This window comes from Rhinolophus hipposideros (genome assembly GCF_964194185.1).
Source record: "Rhinolophus hipposideros genome assembly, chromosome: 21".
In the NCBI taxonomy this organism is placed as follows: Eukaryota; Metazoa; Chordata; class Mammalia; order Chiroptera; family Rhinolophidae; genus Rhinolophus; species Rhinolophus hipposideros.
The window spans coordinates 43,587,630-43,605,505 of NC_138067.1; the positions used below are offsets into that span (position 1 = coordinate 43,587,630).

A 17,876-nucleotide genomic window follows, 5' to 3' on the forward strand; every position below is an offset into this window, starting at 1 on the left:
CATGCCCCCTGCTCTCCCTCCCCTGACAGCCATGCTCAGCACTCGGGAGCCTCTGTTCTTCCCCATGGCCCGTTTCATCGTCTTTGTCTTCACGGCTTCCACCATATTTCACCTTCAGCAGCGGATAGCAAAGATTCAGCGTATGTGGGAGGTCCAGACACTGGAATCAGTGATGGCGGAGAACGCCACCGGTTACCTGTCCAGGGGCATGTGGACGATCAACGCAGTAGGCCGCCTGGGGAACCAGATGGGCCAGTACGCCACCCTGTACGCGCTGGCCAAGGTGAACAGGCGGCCGGCCTTCATCCCGGCCCAGATGCACCGCATGCTGGCCCCCATCTTCAGAATCACCCTGCCCGTCCTGCACCGCGCCACAGCTCGAAGGATCGCGTGGCAAAACTACCGCCTCAATGACTGGATGGAGGAGCCGTATCGCCACATCTCGGGGAAGTACGTGCGCTTCACCGGCTACCCCTGCTCCTGGACCTTCTACCACCATCTCCGCGACGAGATCCTCCAGGAGTTCACCCCACACAACCACGTGCGAGAGGAGGCCCAGAATTTTCTGCGGGGTCTGCAGGTGAATGGTAGACGGCCGGGCACCTTCGTGGGGGTCCACGTGCGCCGGGGGGACTATGTCCACATCATGCCCAAAAGGTGGCGCGGTGTGGTGGCCGACCGGCAATACCTAAAGCAGGCCTTGGACTGGTTCCGGGCTCGCTACAGCTCCCCCATCTTTGTGGTCTCCAGCAACGGTATGGCCTGGTGTTGGGAGAACATAGACACCTCCCGTGGTGACGTGGTGTTTGCTGGTAATGGTAATGAGAACTCACCTGCCAAGGACTTTGTGTTGCTCACGCAGTGTAACCACACAGTAATGACCATTGGGACGTTTGGGATCTGGGCTGCCTACCTTACGGGTGGAGAGACCATCTACCTGGCCAATTATACTCTCCCAGACTCTCCCTTCCTCAAAGTCTTTAAGCCAGAGGCAACCTTCCTGCCGGAGTGGATTGGAATCAAGGCAGACCTGTCCCCACTACTCAAGCACTGATATTAGCCCCCCCACACATCCCCCTACACCCCCCCGCCCCCGCCGACCCCGGCACCGCCTTCTCTTTTTCTGGCTCCCCTAAGATGATTCCCAAACCATAAGGAGCACATTGTTACATGTACTAGGAACCTTCCTTCTTGCATTAGAATGCTTCAGGCTGAAAGTAACAGAAGTCCCAACTAACTTGTCTAATTAACATATTCATGTCTCTCTCACAAGACCAGAGGTGGCACATCTCCAGGGTTAGTTAACCCAGCAGCTCAACAATGTCATCACTGATCCCAGTTCCATCCATCTTGTTGAGCTGCCATTATCTCCTCTTAGCCTGGCTCCCTCATGGCCCCAAGAGGGCTGCCACATATCCAGGTGTCACATGCAGACAACTTCTTCTCAAGGCAACAAAAAGAGGTTCATTTTTATGTTAGGTTCCTTTTGAAGAGTGAGGGAAAACTTCCAAAGCCCTCCAGCAACTTCCCAGAAGTGTGTCTCATATCCACGTGACCTGTTACAAGGCAAGATGAATGAGACCTGGGATTGCCTTAGCCTCAGATCAATAAATCTTTGCCCCTTGCAGCTGGGGAGTTGATCGGTTTCTTCTGAAGAACATGGCAGCTTGCAGAAAGAAAATTGGGGTGAACTTAGCAAGGAAGGAGGAATGGCATAGAGTACAAATCAGGGAAGCAGGTTGTTTACTACATAGAGACCTAGGAGGCAAATGAGTCTTAAATAGAGCCCGTGGTCTACTCTCCAAGCCATGTGTCCTTGGGACCATGGCCACCCAGAGAGCTTTTTTTTTCCTAGTTAGTCCACCCAGACAAGGGACCTTTTTTCATTTTCACAAGAACACCATATTGGCTAGCAACTGGTGTTCATCCAAGACCATATGCCCCACCTCAGCAGCTCTGGCTTCCTAGGGCCTCAGATGATGATTGTTGAGAACTCAGAGACCAGCATGGCTCAGTGAACTTGAGGAGAGTCCATTCATTCTTCCAGTAAATGTTTGTGCTGATGAACCTAACCAAAAGGATCCCTGCTTTCAGTGCTGCTCAGTGGCTTAAAACGACGTCAATTTTTTATTTCCCACAATCCTATGAGCCGGTTGGGTAGTTCTCAATGTTGGCTGAAGTCTCATGCAGCTGAATTTGTATGGAGCTCACTTAGAGCATCTCAATCTCTTCTATGTGGCCTCTCCTGCAGGACAGTTTGGTCTTCTTCACAGCATAGCTTTCAACTTGTTTGCTAGAACACTCACTCTTGGAGCCCTCACTCAGCATCATGTAAGAAGTCCAACTACCTGAAGCCACTGTGCTGTGAAGAAGCCCAGCCCCACTGACGGGCCACTTGTAGGTGCTCCAATTAAGTCTTAGCTGAGGCAAACTTCAAGTCATCCCAGCCCAAGCATCAGATATGTGAGTGAAGAAGCCTCCAGATGATTGCACAGTTGTGCCAGTTAACCTATCATTTAGAGCAGGGGTGTCCAAACTGCGGCCCGTGGCCAACTGCGGCCCGCAATCCATTTTTTATTGGCCTGCAGCAAATTGCAAAAATATATTTAGTTTACTTAAATAAACCAGGTGAGGCAATACGTACTTCACCTCGAGTGAGTGGCCCGGCTGTTTGTATATTTTACCGCATATGGCCCTTGGTGAAAAATGTTGAAAAAGTATGGACACCCCTGATTTAGAGTGATTCAGTCGAGGCTCCTGACAATATGTTGCAGAGACAAGCTATATCTGAATTTCTGATTCAGATTCCATGAGCATAATAATATGATTGTTTTATGCCACTAAGTTTTGGGGTAGTCTATTATGCAGCCATAGATAATGGGAACAAACTGAATAAACTATTCTTTGTATTTGCAGACATTTTCATGACTTTGGCATGAACTAGGCCAACATGAAATTTCCCACCTGACTTTAGATCTCATGGGCAAAGGTCCTGTGGCAAGGCGGAGTCTCATTATACATGAGAGTGAAGTGAGGCCAGTGTGGTCGGAGAAGTTAGTTGTGGAGCCAGATGTGGGTGGAGAAGTTAGCAGGGGCAGACCATGAGAGGCCCTGGGGACCATGACAAGGATTTTGGGTTTTAATCTAGGACCAATGGGAAACCATCAGAGGGTTTTAATTAGGAGAGTGACATGATCTGATCTGTTGTGTGGACACACCCAGCTGCTATGTGGAGAAAGAGCTGCAGGGGCAAAGTGAGACAGAGGTACCAATGAGAAGGCTACTGTAACATTCCCAGCAAGTAATGATGGTGGGCCAAGGAGGTAATTATGGAAGTAGTGAGAAGTCTTATTTCAAAGGCCCAACAGAGATTCCCAGTGTCTCTCTGCCACAGTTTCACATTCCTGAGTCAACCTGATTGCTTTAATTAGGTTGATGTTTGAGTCAAGCATTCACCATGGGCCCATTACCTAAGGCCATGGTGAAGGTTCACCTAAATCAAACATGGCTACCATGTTTGTAAGGGAGTTGGTTCCCAGAGAAGAATGTAAGGATCGGGGAGATGCTCCCAAAATGGGTACATAGGACAAAAAGGTTTGCCACTCACATTGCAGTGACTGAAGCAAGCCATGTGGTCACACCCATTTTCAAAGAGGGGCATCAAGAGCACCTGTCCACATGCCCCAGAGTGTTTATGCACAGCCCTAATGACTACCTCACATGTCCATATAGTCCCTCTCGCTGGTTCTGTTGGGGCCCCTTTCTTTTGGTATGGAAGGGGGTGCCACAGTACTAACTAGCCTAATAGGTCTCTGCCTCTATAACTTTATTTAAGGAATCCCCTTTCCAAGTTCCAGTCTTATTTTATACAGATTGAATGGATGGTAGTCACTGGACCAGGTTTTGCTATTTAAATAAATAAATAAATCATATGTTAATTTTATTAGTTTAGCATTCTCTCTCTTTTTTTAAATGTACATTTTAAAATGTATTTGGGGGCACATTTTACATGCTTCTAAATTAAAACAATGTCAAGGCTGGTTATAGTTTTCAAAGATGGCTGTGGCAACATCTTCCCTTAATTTCAATCCCTCAAATCTTCCCCTGCCCATCTCCAGCCCACTATCCATTTACTTCGACCAAAAGCCAAAGTACTGTTGATTCTTTCCTGCACATTCCATCCACCAGCAAGTTCTGTCAGTTTTACCTGCAAAATATACCCTGAATCTGAACTTGTTTTCCTCCTCTATCATCTGTCCAAGTCACCACCATCTCTGCCTGGACACCTGCAAAACATTTTATACATTAAAACAGTGTAGTAAACCCCCATATGCCCATTACCCAATTCAACAATTTCAATATTTTCCCACTCTTATTTCATCTATGTCCCTTATCTTCCCTCTTTTTGCTTTGCGAAAATCTCAGACATCAAATCTTTTCAGGCGTAAATCTTTTATTTCTCATGGGTAAGGAATTAATAAAAATATAAGCACATAAACACCTAAGACAATTCATAATAATATCTTACTATCTTCTAATAGCAATCTGTGTTAAAACTTTTCTGATTGTTTCAAAGATGTCTTGTTACCATTTGAATCAGGACCCAAAGAAATGCCACCCATTACATTTGGCTGACAAGTGTCTTAAATATCTTTTAATCTACAACTGACTCCCTCCTTTTCTTTTATTTAAAAAAAAAAAAGCCATGTATTTATTGACGAAACCAAATCATTTGTCATGTGGAAGTTCGCCCATTTATTTGGATGGTTGAGTCCTCTTTGTGTCATTTAATATGTTCCTGTGTTTCCCTTTATTTCCTGGGAACCAGAGTTAGAGCTAAAAAGTGTGTGTGTGTGTGTGTGTGTGTGTGTGTGTGTGTGTGTGTGATTCTGTATCACAATGATATGAAAGCTATGCTGTAAAAAATATATATTGAAACTGTGCCTTGAAGAACGAATCTGAATGATTTTCACTGTCAGCAAGCAAAGATGGCGGACCAGTGAGGTAATGGGGGAAGCGAAGCAAAGAGACCAGGGAGATGACCATATTTCAAGATTTACCATAAAGCTCAAGTTATCACGACAAAGTGGTACTGGCGTAAAAGATAGCCAAATGAAATTCAAGAGAGTCCAGAAACAGACCACCTATATATATATGATTGCTTGATTTATGACAAAGACTTCAACACAGTTCAATGGGGGGAATGAAGGAGCTTTTCAATACATAGAAGCAATCCCTTATCCATATGGAAAAAATGAACCTTGATCTCTATCTCATGCCACACACAAAGATTAATTCAAGGGTCACAGACCAAAGGTCACAGACCAAAATGTGACAGCTAAAAGCATAAAGCGTCTAGAATAAAACATGGGAGAATAGCTTCATGACCTTGAGGTGGGCAAAGATTTCTTAAATAGGACACGAAAAGACAGTAACCATAAAAAATTTAATATATTGGACTTCATTAAAATTAAGGACTTTTATTCATTAAAAGACTTTTTATGTATCTACATTTCACAAAGTTTGTATCCAGAACATATAAAAATGCTGTAAGTCAGTTAGCAAACGACAAACATTTCATTAGGAAACATGGGCAAAAACCTTGAACAGGTACTTGGTAAACGATGGTTGTCAAATGTCAATTAGCAGCAAGAATGTGTTGATTTTAGGGTTGCTCATTATTCTTTCTCAGTCACTGTCCCAAGGTACCCCCAGCTGCTCTGTGGCCTCGGGTCTCATTGCTTCTTTTTCCAGCTCACTCACAGCCTGGGGAAGGGTTTGTTTCTCAGGTCACTTAAAATTCTGGAGGCTAATTGTATGTGGTGGGGTATTAGGTTAGGAGGTATTTTTCCTGTAATGTTTCCTGCATCTCCTATCATCTGTGGAATTACTCTGACCTCATAGCTGTACATAAGGCTCAGCTCATTAGTAACTTCTACATCCTCTCACTGTCATCTTACAAGGTGATGGCTCCTCCTCCTCCCCTTCTCCTTCTTCTTCCTAGAGAACCTGTTTGTTAAACATTTACCAGCACACCTCTTGGCATTTCAGCAATATTTTTAAAAATAGGTTTAGGTCTGACAGGTGGGTCCCTTCCCAAGTCTGTTCTCCTCACAGCAGCCCAACATCCTATTAAAACCTAAGGCGTATCTCATCACCCCAGACTCCAAAAAGGACACACTGCGTGATCCCATTCATATAGAGCTCCAAATTGGGAAAATTGAACTCTAGTGCTGAGGTGTCCATACATTGGTGGTAAAGCGATGAAGAAATGCAAGGGCATAAATAGGACAGAAGTCAGGATACTGGTGACCTCTGAGAGGAGGGAAGGGGCTGTGACGAGGGGAAAATGCAAGGAACATGAAGCGATATAGTTCCATGGATGTTCACTTTAGGATTATTAGTTAAACACACATGCACACCTTACATGTTTTTTCTCTAAATATGTTCCATTTCACAATTTTTTAAGGAAAGTAAAAGATCCCTCTGGGGCTGTAGTTTGGGAGGCTGGAGAATGAGGCCACCATGTGGGTTCAGGGTAGTGCTGTCCCGTGGAACTTTCCGTAATGGTGGAAATGTTCTCCATCTGCACTGTCCAAAATGGTAGCCACAGGCCACCTGTGCCTACGAAGCACGTGACATGTGGCAAGAGTGACTGTGGAATGGAATTTTAAATTCTTATGGAACTTGCTTTACATTAAATTTAAAGAGACCTGTGTGGCTAGCAGCTGCCATCTTGGGCAGCACAGGGGAGACGGTTTAAAGAATCCACCTACCTGGGAGACCCAACAGCAGTTAGGTGTACATGAATCACTGTACATGTAAAGAAAGGCAAATTAACATACAGGACAACCACCATTTCAACTAGCTGCTGTTAATCTGTGTAACTACGAAATCACCAGACCCTCCTTCCCACCAAATACCCACCAACACAGCCTCTCTCTCCCAGCAAAATCCCTCAACCGAACCCCCCACAGGAACACCCTCTCCCACCAGAATCCCTCCGCTGAAATCCCCTCGTAACAGATGCCTCCCTCCTCACTAGAACCACCTCTCCCATGAGGTCTCCCCACCAGAAACCCCTCCTCCCATTGAAAATCCTTCTCCTACCAGAACCTTCCCACTGGAACCCTCGTCTTCCACTAAAAGCCCCCCAGATCCTCTCTTCCACACCCACAAGAAAAGCTTGTGGGGAGAGGGTAACGGAGGGAGAGTTGCTCCCAGCTGCCTTCGCCCACACTAAGCCTGATTCCTGGCTCTTTCCTGCAGGCTCAAAAGATACCCGATGGATAATCTCATGTAGAATTTTATGTGGGGCCCAGCAAACGCAGCAGACTCATCTGGCTCCGATTCTGAATCGTGCACCCTTTCTGACCTCAATGCCACTCCGATTCTCCACATTTTTAAAAATCCATGGCAGAACGAGTAAATAAGCTAACCGGGGCCATGTGCTCCAGATATTTATGATCTTAAACATACATCGTTATATATTATAAGCCAGCAGGCGCCTGACCTACAAAAGGACAGTATTTTCCATGTAGGATTTGAGCCTGGCTTGTCTGTTTACAATGGTACCTATTATGGATTGGATTGTGTCCCCCAAAAAGATATGTTGAAATCTTAACCCCCAGTTGCTGTGAATGTAACCTTATTTGAAAATAGGGTCTTTGAAGATGTACTCAAGTTAAGATATGGTCACTTAGGTTGGGACCTAATGCAATATGACTGTCCTTGTGAAAAAGGGAGATTTGGGCTCAGAGACAGGGACACACGCAAGGAGAACGTTGTCCGGAGATGAAGCAGACATGGGGGTGTTGCACCTACACTAAGGAATCCCAACGATTGCCAACAAACCAGACGCCGGGAGAGAAGCAGGGCAGAGTCTCCATCACAGCCTCAAAAAGAACTGACTCTGCCAACATCGTGATCCTGGACTTCTGGCCTCTGGAACTGTGAGCCCATCAATGTCTGTGGTTTAAGTCACTCCGTTTGGGGTACTTTGCTACAGCAGTCCTAGGAAACTAATTCGGTACCTAAGAAAGTAGGGAGGGGGGAGGGCTGTTTCTGGTGGTTTTGTGGAGTTTCTTAAGTTAACCAGGATTCAGTAGAATGCTGTCTGTTGCCCTGTAAGTTGATTTTCATTTCATTAAATTATGTTCATGGTCATGGGCTGTTCCTTCCAAGTATCCGCGTTCCCTTGCGTTCTATAAGTGGCTCATTGTTCTCCCAGGTTGATTTCATGGTTTCACATACTGTATATAGATGGTGCTCACATTTTTATTTTGGGATCAAAAACTTCCCTTTAGACCAAAAGAAAAAAAAAAGTTAAACAATAGAATAACTTAAAAAATTCCAAAAGGAGAGAGTGCTGAGCAGTCAGGCTCTACCAGATGTTAAAAAAATAACGTTAAGCCTCAGTAAATAAAACAGTGTGTTCCCAGTGCATGAAAAGTAGATTAAAGGCAGTGCCTGGAAAAGCCAGAAATGAACAGAAATCCACTGGGGAATTAAATGTATGTTGAGGGTGGCCTTACAAATTTGTAATGAAAAGATGGATTCTTAACAAATAACGTTGAGCTATCTAGAAAAAAAGAGTAAGCTCATGGAAAGGGAAAATAAAAGAAATTCAAACTTTCAAAATGTAATCAACAAACGTAAAAAGATCATATATCATTTTTTTGTTTTGCTTTTTGCAAATATGAACTGCTACAAACTTTGACAACTTCCTTTTCTTTTTGAAACTCCCAGGTAGTAAACATCTTTCCAGTCCCTTTGGTTGTTGCAAAAAGATTCTGTCGTGTTGATCAGCTGTGTCACAGCCACGCTCCAATTGAAGGTTTTTATTTTTAGGTTGTTTGTTGGGTTTTGTTACTATAAATAATGCCAAGGAGAATGTCCTTGTCATTTGTCACTGTTGGCTGTAGTGTGGGAAATTTTTATGTATGCATACTGATAATTGCTTTTTTAGGATACATTACTGAAAGTGAAATTTCTGGATCAAGGAGTGTGCACTTAAACTCAGTACTTCTGTGTGATGGGAAAATTTTATGTTCTGTCCAACCGTGTATAAATGCCCATTCTCCCAGTCTTATGACCATGGGATGGCAGGTGGTGCAGGGAGTCCCCTGGGGGTGCTCAGGATTCCTTAGATGACTTGCTTCCTGTGTCCCCCACATTGGTCCAGCCCTCAGTTTTCCCCGCCTCTTTGCTGGGGAGGCCCAGCCCTCTTCTCAGGGGCAGGAGGAGAGACTGCAATGTCTGGAGAAGGGCTGGTGACAGGCCCCCTGAAGAGCCCAGGATCCAAGCCCAAACCCTTCCCTCAGGCACTGGGTTCCAATTCGAACACTCCACCCACACCTGCACCGTCTTCCTTCCTTCCTTCCTTCCTTCCTTCCTTCCTTCCTTCCTTCCTTCCTTCCTTCCTTCCCTCCCTCCCTCCCTCCCTCCCTCCCTCCCTCCCTCCCTCCCTCCCTCCCTCCCTCCCTCCCTCCCTCCTTCCTTCCTTCCTTCGTTTTTGCACCTTCTTTCAAATCACCACCTTGGGGAGAATTCCTCAGCCGCCCTACCCCTGACTCTTTCTGGCGCTTTCCACAGGCCCTGCACTCTCTCAGCCCAAGGCTGCTCTCCTCTGGACACAGGAGAGATGGAGACAGAGAGTGACAAGGACACTGAGTCAGGTAGACATGGGGACAGATTGCTATGGAGATAGATTCAAGCATAGAAGTGTCAGAAGGGAAACGGAGACAGACAGATGAAACCTGCCACACACCTTCCTCATGTTTCCAGGACTGACTGCACCCCTCTCCCACCAGTTTGCAGCCTGACATGACAAGACCTGACGCTCACCTCTCCAGCCTGGATTCTGCTGCAGCAGCCACCCCCTTTGCTCCAGGAAACCTGACCTTACAAGGTTCCCACCATGCCCCCCCACACACACACCTTCAGGCCTTTGCACATTCTTCTGCCTCTACAAGGCTCCTGTCTTTCAGGTTCCTCTAACCAGCAATTCCTTATGCTTTAAGTCTCAACAAAAATCCGTTTTCTGCCCACCCTGCCCATTCCCTCACAGCTTCCGGCCTTTTCCAGGAGTCACGGCCCTGCAATGCCATGTACCAAGCCACAAAAATACTTGTCACCCTACACTGGGGCTCTCTTTGCAAATGTCTGAGCTTGAGATTGAGGCTTTTGGTTTTTTCAGCTCTGAGGACACACGCTGTGGACTCACTGATCTAAAACCCCACTCCAACACCTCCCATCTGTGTGACACTGGGCATATCACTCCCCTTCTCTGATCTTCAGTTATTTCATCTGAAAAGTAAGGATGACAAATCCAACCTGATGGTTTCAGAAGACACCAAAGATTGCCTTTGCTCATGGTAACGAGCATTCGTTCTCTTGCCCTTTTTATCGTGGATCTCTAATGTCCACCAGAGTTTACACATGTTGAGGCGTTAGTATTGTCGACCAGAAGTTAAGAATGGTGATTAATATTTATCGGCACGTCTCATATACCAGGTTGTTTGTGGACAATCTCAGTGAACACTGTCATACACACTGGGCTGAAGGTACAGAGGAGGAAACTGACAACAAAACAAGGAGACATCACTGGTTCTAGGTCCTGTCACATGTAACTGATCTGTTGTCCTTTTCCACCTTTCTTGGACACTGTTGGTGGCCAGCCCAGATCACCTCAGATTCCTTTTACCAGTTCTGCTCACCCAGCCCCCAGCTACTGTGAGCTTTGTACATTAATCATGCCTTTCCCCCCTCTGTATTTGTGGTGCTTTGACATCTGGGAACTTGCTGACATTTGAGGGACTGCCCATCCCAGGGCTAGCAAGTTTTAGAGGTAATAAAAAACTCACCTGTGAGCCTACCTTTCATATGCAAACCAACCAATCCATAGCCCAGACTCCCAGACTCTTCTTTTTTGGAGCTTTTATACTCTAGGCCACTAGTCTTCTGCTTGATCACCTCAAGGCCACCTTCCAGACAACGAGGGACATCCCAGAGCCTGCTGAAATTATTCCAACTAGCCAATTCTAAACCTGCTTACCCTGCCTCATCTGTTCCTTCCTGAGGAAACCACAATAAAGACTCTTGCCCATGGTTCCCTTCTTTCCCTCAGCCTCCTGGCTGACCCTGGAGCTTCCCCATGTGGCCCTGCATGTCTTGGGAGTATTCCCTTCTTTTGGGATCTGAGTGAATAACCAACTATCTCTTCAATGACAATCATCTGCTGATGTTGACCTCATTATCCCTGAGTAATTATAAAACCTACATTTTAAAACACTTTGCTGCTCACGAATTACCCTATGACCTTCTCAGGACTACCCTTGGGGTCAAAGTGCCTGGGAGTTTGTGTCCGTCTCATGAGTGAATAGAGAGGTGTAGTAGCAAGTCTCCAAATATGGCCCTCAATGACCATGCCCACCAATATTCACACATTTGTGTATCCCCTCCCATATTCAGCCTGGGCTGGCCTGACTTCCATTAACCAATGTGGTGGAAGTGACATTGTGCCAGTTCTAAGCTTAGTCTTTAAAAGACTGCCAGTTCCTGCTTCTTCCCCTAGGAACGCTCACTTTGGGGAGCCCTGGGCTTCCCTATAAAGAGTCATCGGAGAGGAAGAGCACTAAGACCACATGGAGAACCAGAGAAGTCCAGATGTCCCCAGCCCAGTGGGGTCCAGCCTACTAGGCATCCCTCCCAAGGCACCAGACACGTCTGAGTGTGCCATCTTGGATGGTGCAGCACAAGTAGGCCCTAAGATGACTGCAGCCCTAGTTGACATATGATGCTGAAGAACGGTCTTGTTGAGACAGTCAACCCACGGAATTGTGAGAGATTGCAGATACTTATTATTTTAAGACTTAAATTTTGGGGTGGCTTGTTGTTCAGTGAAAAAAAACCAAACAGGGCTCTCCCTTTGCCTCAAAGGTGAAGTTCTCTTTGCCTCAAGGTAGGAAAGACTCTGCAACTTAATTTTTCCTCAGGGATCAAGCTGAGGTTGGGACATCACACTCCTACTGGTTTTCTTCCCCTTCACTGTCCTGTTTCATCCACTCCTTTTTGGTTTTGCCCGGGAGCATTTCTTTAATAAATCACGAACACGTGAATCTTGCCTCAGGCTCTGCTTCCGAGAGAATCTGACCTCAGACACAATGCTTCTGATTTCTCATCTTCAACCAGAAGCCAAGGGTCTGGCTCCTGATTCTCCCTCCCCACTCTTCCCTGTCCCTCTCCTGCATCCAAAAAGCACAGACCACCTTCCAGACACCCCAGCAACAGGCAGCCATGTCATTGGTGGGATGGGGGAAGAAGACATCCAAGAGGTCTCTGAAGGAAGCAGCAAGCAGCTTGTTTGCCCTTGCCCACCCCCAACCACAAAACCATGGAGGGGATCCTACAGAGGTTAGGCAGGCAAAGGTCAGGCAGTTGGCATGTCAGCAGCAGTTCAGAGGCTAGGTGGAGATGAGAGTTGTAACTGATTCTGTGTCTGTGGTGGGAGGGGACTCTGCTGGTTGTTTCAACACCTCCCTCAGGGAGTCTGTCACTGTGACCTCCCCATCCCCACCAGTTCTCAGTCCCTGGAAACTCCAGAATCCATCACCATGGATCCTCCAGCAGGTCCCACAACCTGGTGCCACCGGAGTCAGATAAGTCAGCAGAGAAGATGCTTGGGACTGGGGGACCACAGCCCAGAGGGGCACTCCCACTCAGCGCCTCCAGCCAGTCCAAGGAGTCCGTGGGAGAGGGGGACGGGGAATTCGTAGGGGATGGGAGCGAGGAAGAGAAGACAGATGAGAGGCCTTCAGAGTCTGGGGAGGGGGACAACACATCGAAAGAGCCGGGGAAATCCAGAGGGATGGGAGGCAGCAGGTCTGCAGGGAAAGAAATGGAATATAAGCTTAGGAAGCCACGAATCCGGATCCCAGCACCCTAGGGGTTCCTTGTTTCCAAGAGTCCAGCCCTCTTTACCCCCAAATCTAGGAGTTTGGCTCTTACCATCAGGCTCCATATGATCTTCCAGCATGTCATCAACGCCCCGGCTCGGAAACAACTGCGGATGGGCAGAAGCGGAGTGAACCTGGGACTCTGGCCCGGATTCTCACCGGAGACCACTAGATCACTCCCTCTCACCTGAGCCCTCCGGATCGCTTCCTGCAGCTCCTCCTCCAGAGTCTGGGCCACCGAGGCTGGTGCTGAGGAAGGGGTCAGCGCTTGCGCTGGAGTGGGAGGGGGAGCCTGAGCCGTTACGAGGGTTTCCGCGGCACGTGGAAGAGGCAATGGGTGAGACGCTGGGCCGGGCTTGGACTAGAACCCAGAAGACGCTATTTCTATACGCCACGCCCACCGGGCAACCCCACCCACTCGCAACCTGTAGCTCCACCCCCTGGTCCCGTCTCGGCCCTTCGCTCCTCATCCCCCTCCTTCGGCCACGCCCCTCATTCTTTCATTGGCTACTCTTCCCCCCTTTCCTCTCAACTACGCACCCCCCCCGTTTCATTGGCTATTGTGTTTTGGACTTCCCGCCCCACCCCACTTTGTCTTCTCTTCATTGGTCCACCGCCCTCACCGAGCCCTGCCTCCGGGCGGTGCCCAGAGCCTTGGGCCTGAGGCGTGGCCAGGAAGCACCCGCAGGACATTCCTCGCGCTTGGTTTTGGGCCGCTCGCGGGGCGGGGCGCCTCCGCGCATGCGCTCCAGGAGCGTCGACTTGGTTCCTGACACCGGGAGGCCCCGCAGGCGCAGCTGCTGTCGGAGCTCTGAGACCTAGGGTGGGGGGTGGGGAGAGGCGATGCTGGGCGGGTTCCGGGCTGCAGGCGGAGGCCCGGGCTGGACAGTTGGAAACCGAGAGAGGAGGCACTGGGGACCCGGGCTCCTGGATCTCCAATGGCGCAGAGGCTATGGGGTTAGACTTCTGCGTCCCCACCGAGAGAGGGGGCCAGCCTGGGAAGTTGCTCCCCACACTTACCGTCAGCTCCTCCAGTTTAAGGGTCTGAAGTTCCAACTTGTGTGGAGGAGGCGAGGGGCTGGGGACTCCAGGGAGGGAAGGAGGGAGGGGAGTGGGCTTCATCCTGGCGATAGTTATGAGGGGAAAACAGGTTAGAAGGGGCAGAGAGAGAGAAAGAAAAGGTATTCTGGGTTCCTCAAAGACGGGCTCATAAAGACGCAGGAAAATGCGCGCCCAGAATTCTGGGTCTCAGAGGGAGCAAACCTGGGAGGCCGGTTCCTGTGCATGGGAGAGAAGGGGCTGGTGGCTTAGACTCTTAGGTCGAGGCCAGGACTCCTGGGAACTGAAGGAAGAAGGGCTGGGGACCTAGACTCTTTGAGTCCTGAGGGAGGAGGGGCTAAGGGCTGGATTCCCCTGATCTTGTACTCTGAGTTTGATGGAAGAGGATTCTGGGGCCGTGAACTTCCTGGAGAACAGAAACGGGTCATACCTAGGAGGTGGCTGCTGTGAGTTTGTTTCTTCCCACAGAGGTGGTCCAGGGGGACCCAGGGCCGACCTTTTGGCCTGAAGGTCTGCACTGGACTCTTGTCTCGGCTCTGGGGGCATGTATTGCTGGTATGTCAAGTTCCCCTTGGGCTCGGACTGCCTCCAATGTGGGGAGATCTTGGGAGACTCCTGAAAAAGCAGGTGTGATGTCTTATGCTTCAGCTCTGTTCCCACTTCCCTGCTCCATAGCCCCGTGCAAAGTATAGGGTCAGCTTGGCACCACCAGAGAGGAGCAAAAAGGCAGCAGCAAGGAGGACCAAGGCTAGACTCTCGGGGTACTTCCCCCTCACTCCAGTGGAAACTCACCTTCTTCAGGGATCTCCAAGGGCAGCTTTTTGGCTCTGGGAACAGGACCCCAGGGCTGAAAAGGAAAGGGGCGGGGCCGGAGGGCAAGCCTGGGGCCTGAGCCAGAGCTGGGCCTGCAGCTGAGATCCACGGATCTGGATTTGAGAATGTAGAGATGACAAAGTACCCCAAGAGGCCTGCAGGCAGCAAGCCAGGCAGGGAGGAACAAGGCTGTGTGGGAAGGAGGGCCCTGGAGGTCCCAGCCCCCAGTGTGGGAGGACAAGACCACAGAGCAAAATCCAAGTGGTGGGAAGCTGGGTGCCAGGACTTCTGGATCTATGGGTGGAGGTGCTAGAAATCCAGACTCTTACATTCTTAAGGAAGGCAGGAGTCCTGAACTCAGTCACCAAAGGGTGTGGTGACTGAAGATCACAGATTTCTGGGGTTTTGCTGGGATGGGTGGGGCCAGCACTCCTGGTTCTTGGGGAGAGAGAGAAGCTGAAAGCCGCATCCTGAAATTCCTATGTGTGCCAGGGGTGGAGTCTGGGACGTTTTCTTCTGCGTTTGTGCATTTCCCACTGGAGTGGGGAAAACCAACTGGCAGGACGCAGAGCTCCTAGGGATGGGGTGGTGGAGACCTGTACTCCTGGGACCTCTGGAGAGGACAGGATGCAATTACAGTGTCTTCTGGGACATAGGGACTGAGGCTCAGGAACCAGCAAGGATATCTAGCAGCTGCGCTACAGGGTATCCCAAGGGAGTAGGGTCACCATCCCCTCCCTTTCAGGGCCCACACTTACTCAGGTCCTGATACCGTCTGTGGATCCGAAGCTGGAGGACTGTGGAAGGAGGAAGGGGGTGGGAGGAGAAAGGCGGGAAGGGAGTGTCCAGGAGCCTGGCTCGGCAGGCGGTGCAAGCTGCAGTTGTTGGCGGGACAGGCGTGCCCAGCCCCCTTACACACACCCTGTGCAGGCGGGTGGGCGGGCAGCCTGCTCCCTTTCCTGGGCCTCCCTCCTGCTCCCTGCCAGCGGAGCGCCACCGAGGGCCAGAGCCATTCTGGGGCTAAGTGCCAGCCAGTGTGCAGGCAGGAGGCATCCCTGCCCCCAGCTCCACCTGCCCCCTTCACTAGCATGTGCCCACCCTACTCTTGGCACACTTGCCATCTTGACAGCCTGGCCCATTTGTACCTCCCCTGCTTTTATCCACGCACTCCACTTGGCATATGCTTACGCCCTTCTGTGCTGCCTCTGGACCCACAGTCACCCCCTTTGCACACTCACCTTTAAACTTACATTTAAAAGGCTCTAGTTTTGCACACAAGCCACTTTTGTGCACTTATACCCTTTGATACTCTTCACCCTTGGCTCACTGTGCCTTGGCACCCACTGAGCTACAATAACACACTTATTTGCACATTCAGTATTTGGCCCCCAGTTTTGGAGCAAGGATCTCCCTTTGCACATTTCTGCTTTTTGTATGTGTGCACTTTTAAATGCTCTTTGCTCTTTGGTTGCTGTTGTCTTTACACCTACCCAACCATGTAAGTACACTCATTTACACACTCAAGTACCCTTTGTCTACTTAGGAGTTGACCTCCAGTTCCACCCACTTTCCCCATGCACTGCGACCTAAAATACAACCGTTGACACTCTCAGGGCCTGAGCTCATTGTTCCCTAACCCACACTCCAACACTGGTGGCTCCGAAGTCCCCATTCTCTCCACTCCTCCACTTTGCACACGTGTCAGTTTAAGCACCTGACCCTCTACACACCCACCTCTAGCTGCCCACTCCCCACTGTTCACATTGTACCCCATTTGCACACACATTGATCCACCACAACCCAACTCCTTTGCTGGGGCTTCCTTTCTGCCTACGTGGTCTTTTGCACAGAAAACACATGAGTGGTGGGTCCCACTGCCCGCCCGCCCTCCCACTTCACCCTGCTGAGCACACTCCCAGGTGACCACTTCCATATATGCACAGACAGAAGCCTCTCACCAGATCGGAACTTGGAGCGGATGATTTGGGAGCGCTGGGAGGAAGCCGCCAGGGTCATTGCTGAGGCTGGGATGGGGACCTGAACTGGGGGGAGGACAGGACCCCCACAGGAGTAAGGGTCAGCATGGAGGTCAGGAGGCTGCCTCTGCAGATGAACGCAGCAGGGAAATGGGCTTATAGGACTTAGGGACAGGAGAAGCCTGGGGACGTAACTTCTGGATCCTGTAAGAGGAGGGGGTGGGGGGCCCCAATTCCTGGAGCCTCGTAGAGGAAGGACTTGGGATCCAGGACTCCTGGGTCCTAAGAAGGAGGGCACTGAAGGCCTGGAACCCTGGGCCTATGAAAGTGGAGGCAGGAGAAGGGGGTGAAAGGCTGGAACTCAATACTCTAAAGGGACTAGAATTCAACATCCTGAATCAAGAGGGGAGAAGGGTCTGATAGGTCTCTGGAAAAGCAAGCGTCGGCCATCTGCATTTGAGAAGGGAATGGGTGGGTGTCAGCCACGTGATCTGTGGGGAAGGGACTGGGACCAGAGAGGGGACAGAAAAATTAAAGTGGGTCTCTTCCTCGCCACCCCAGGGGCTTCTCACCAGGTGGGCTTCGCGTAGCTGTGCTCTGGAGCAGGTAGAGTCCCGCGGTCTAGGCTGGAGGCCGTAAGCTCCGCCCCACCAGCCTGAGACCCCCCCTTTTGGGGGCGTGCCGGGAACCTGCAGCGGGGCGGGGAAGACAGGAGCCCCGCCTGGGACCTCGAAAAGGGGCGGGAGCACGGGCTGGGAGGGACTGGAGTGGGGCGGACTTTGGGGGTTCCCTGGCTCGCTCCTTCTCAGCGATCTGGGGCTGCGGGGTCGGGTGGGGCAGCGGCGGGCGGACTGACAGAAGCAGGTGCTGGGAGAGTGGCGCCGGGTGAGCAGCAGGGGCAGGTGGTCGCGTCCCGACCCTGCAGGCAGGTGACACCTGTCGCTTGTTTTTTCCCTGACGCAGCAGCAGGAGTCAGATTCAGGGGAACGAAAAGTTCACACTGGAGCCCTGGACTCCTATCTGAGGGAGGAGGGGGCTAGGGACCAGGATTCGGGATTTGAAGGAAAGGAGG

The 17,876-nt window shown here is 49.9% G+C and overlaps 2 protein-coding genes across 5 annotated transcripts in view; one reads left to right on the forward strand and one right to left on the reverse strand.

Moving 5' to 3' along the window:
* FUT2 (fucosyltransferase 2 (H blood group)) overlaps nt 1-3,943 on the forward strand; it is a 29,626-nt gene extending 25,683 nt beyond the window's left edge. For all 4 annotated transcript variants that reach the window (XM_081031789.1, XM_081031787.1, XM_081031788.1 and 1 more), the window contains one exon: nt 30-3,943. In XM_081031789.1, coding sequence (XP_080887915.1) covers nt 32-1,054 — 1,023 coding nt within the window. In that variant the 5' untranslated portion in view covers nt 30-31 and the 3' untranslated portion in view covers nt 1,055-3,943. The remainder of the gene's footprint in view (nt 1-29) is intronic.
* Nucleotides 3,944-11,839: 7,896 nt separating this feature from the next.
* MAMSTR (MEF2 activating motif and SAP domain containing transcriptional regulator) lies at nt 11,840-17,461 on the reverse strand. The gene is made up of 10 exons (XM_081030966.1): nt 17,377-17,461; nt 16,787-16,870; nt 15,587-15,625; nt 14,808-14,941; nt 14,446-14,630; nt 13,977-14,079; nt 13,580-13,774; nt 13,144-13,317; nt 13,009-13,063; nt 11,840-12,884 (listed from the first exon to the last, which is right to left on the reverse strand). Exons 2-10 carry the CDS (start codon nt 16,842-16,844, stop codon nt 12,610-12,612), a joined length of 1,218 nt encoding a protein of 405 aa, XP_080887092.1. The 5' UTR covers nt 16,845-16,870; nt 17,377-17,461; the 3' UTR covers nt 11,840-12,609.
* Between the last annotated feature and the right edge of the window lie 415 nt (nt 17,462-17,876).

Excerpts from the sequence above, each read along its gene's own strand:
- MAMSTR (XM_081030966.1), bottom strand. The coding sequence starts at position 16,844 with ATGACCCTGGCGGCTTCCTCCCAGCGCTCCCAAATCATCCGCTCCAAG. Across the intron at positions 15,626-16,786 it reads CCGCTCCAAGTTCCGATCTG|TCCTCCAGCTTCGGATCCAC; the intron begins GTGAGAGGCTTC and ends CTCCTTCCACAG. Across the intron at positions 14,942-15,586 it reads CAGACGGTATCAGGACCTGA|ATCCGTGGATCTCAGCTGCA; the intron begins GTAAGTGTGGGC and ends TCTCAAATCCAG.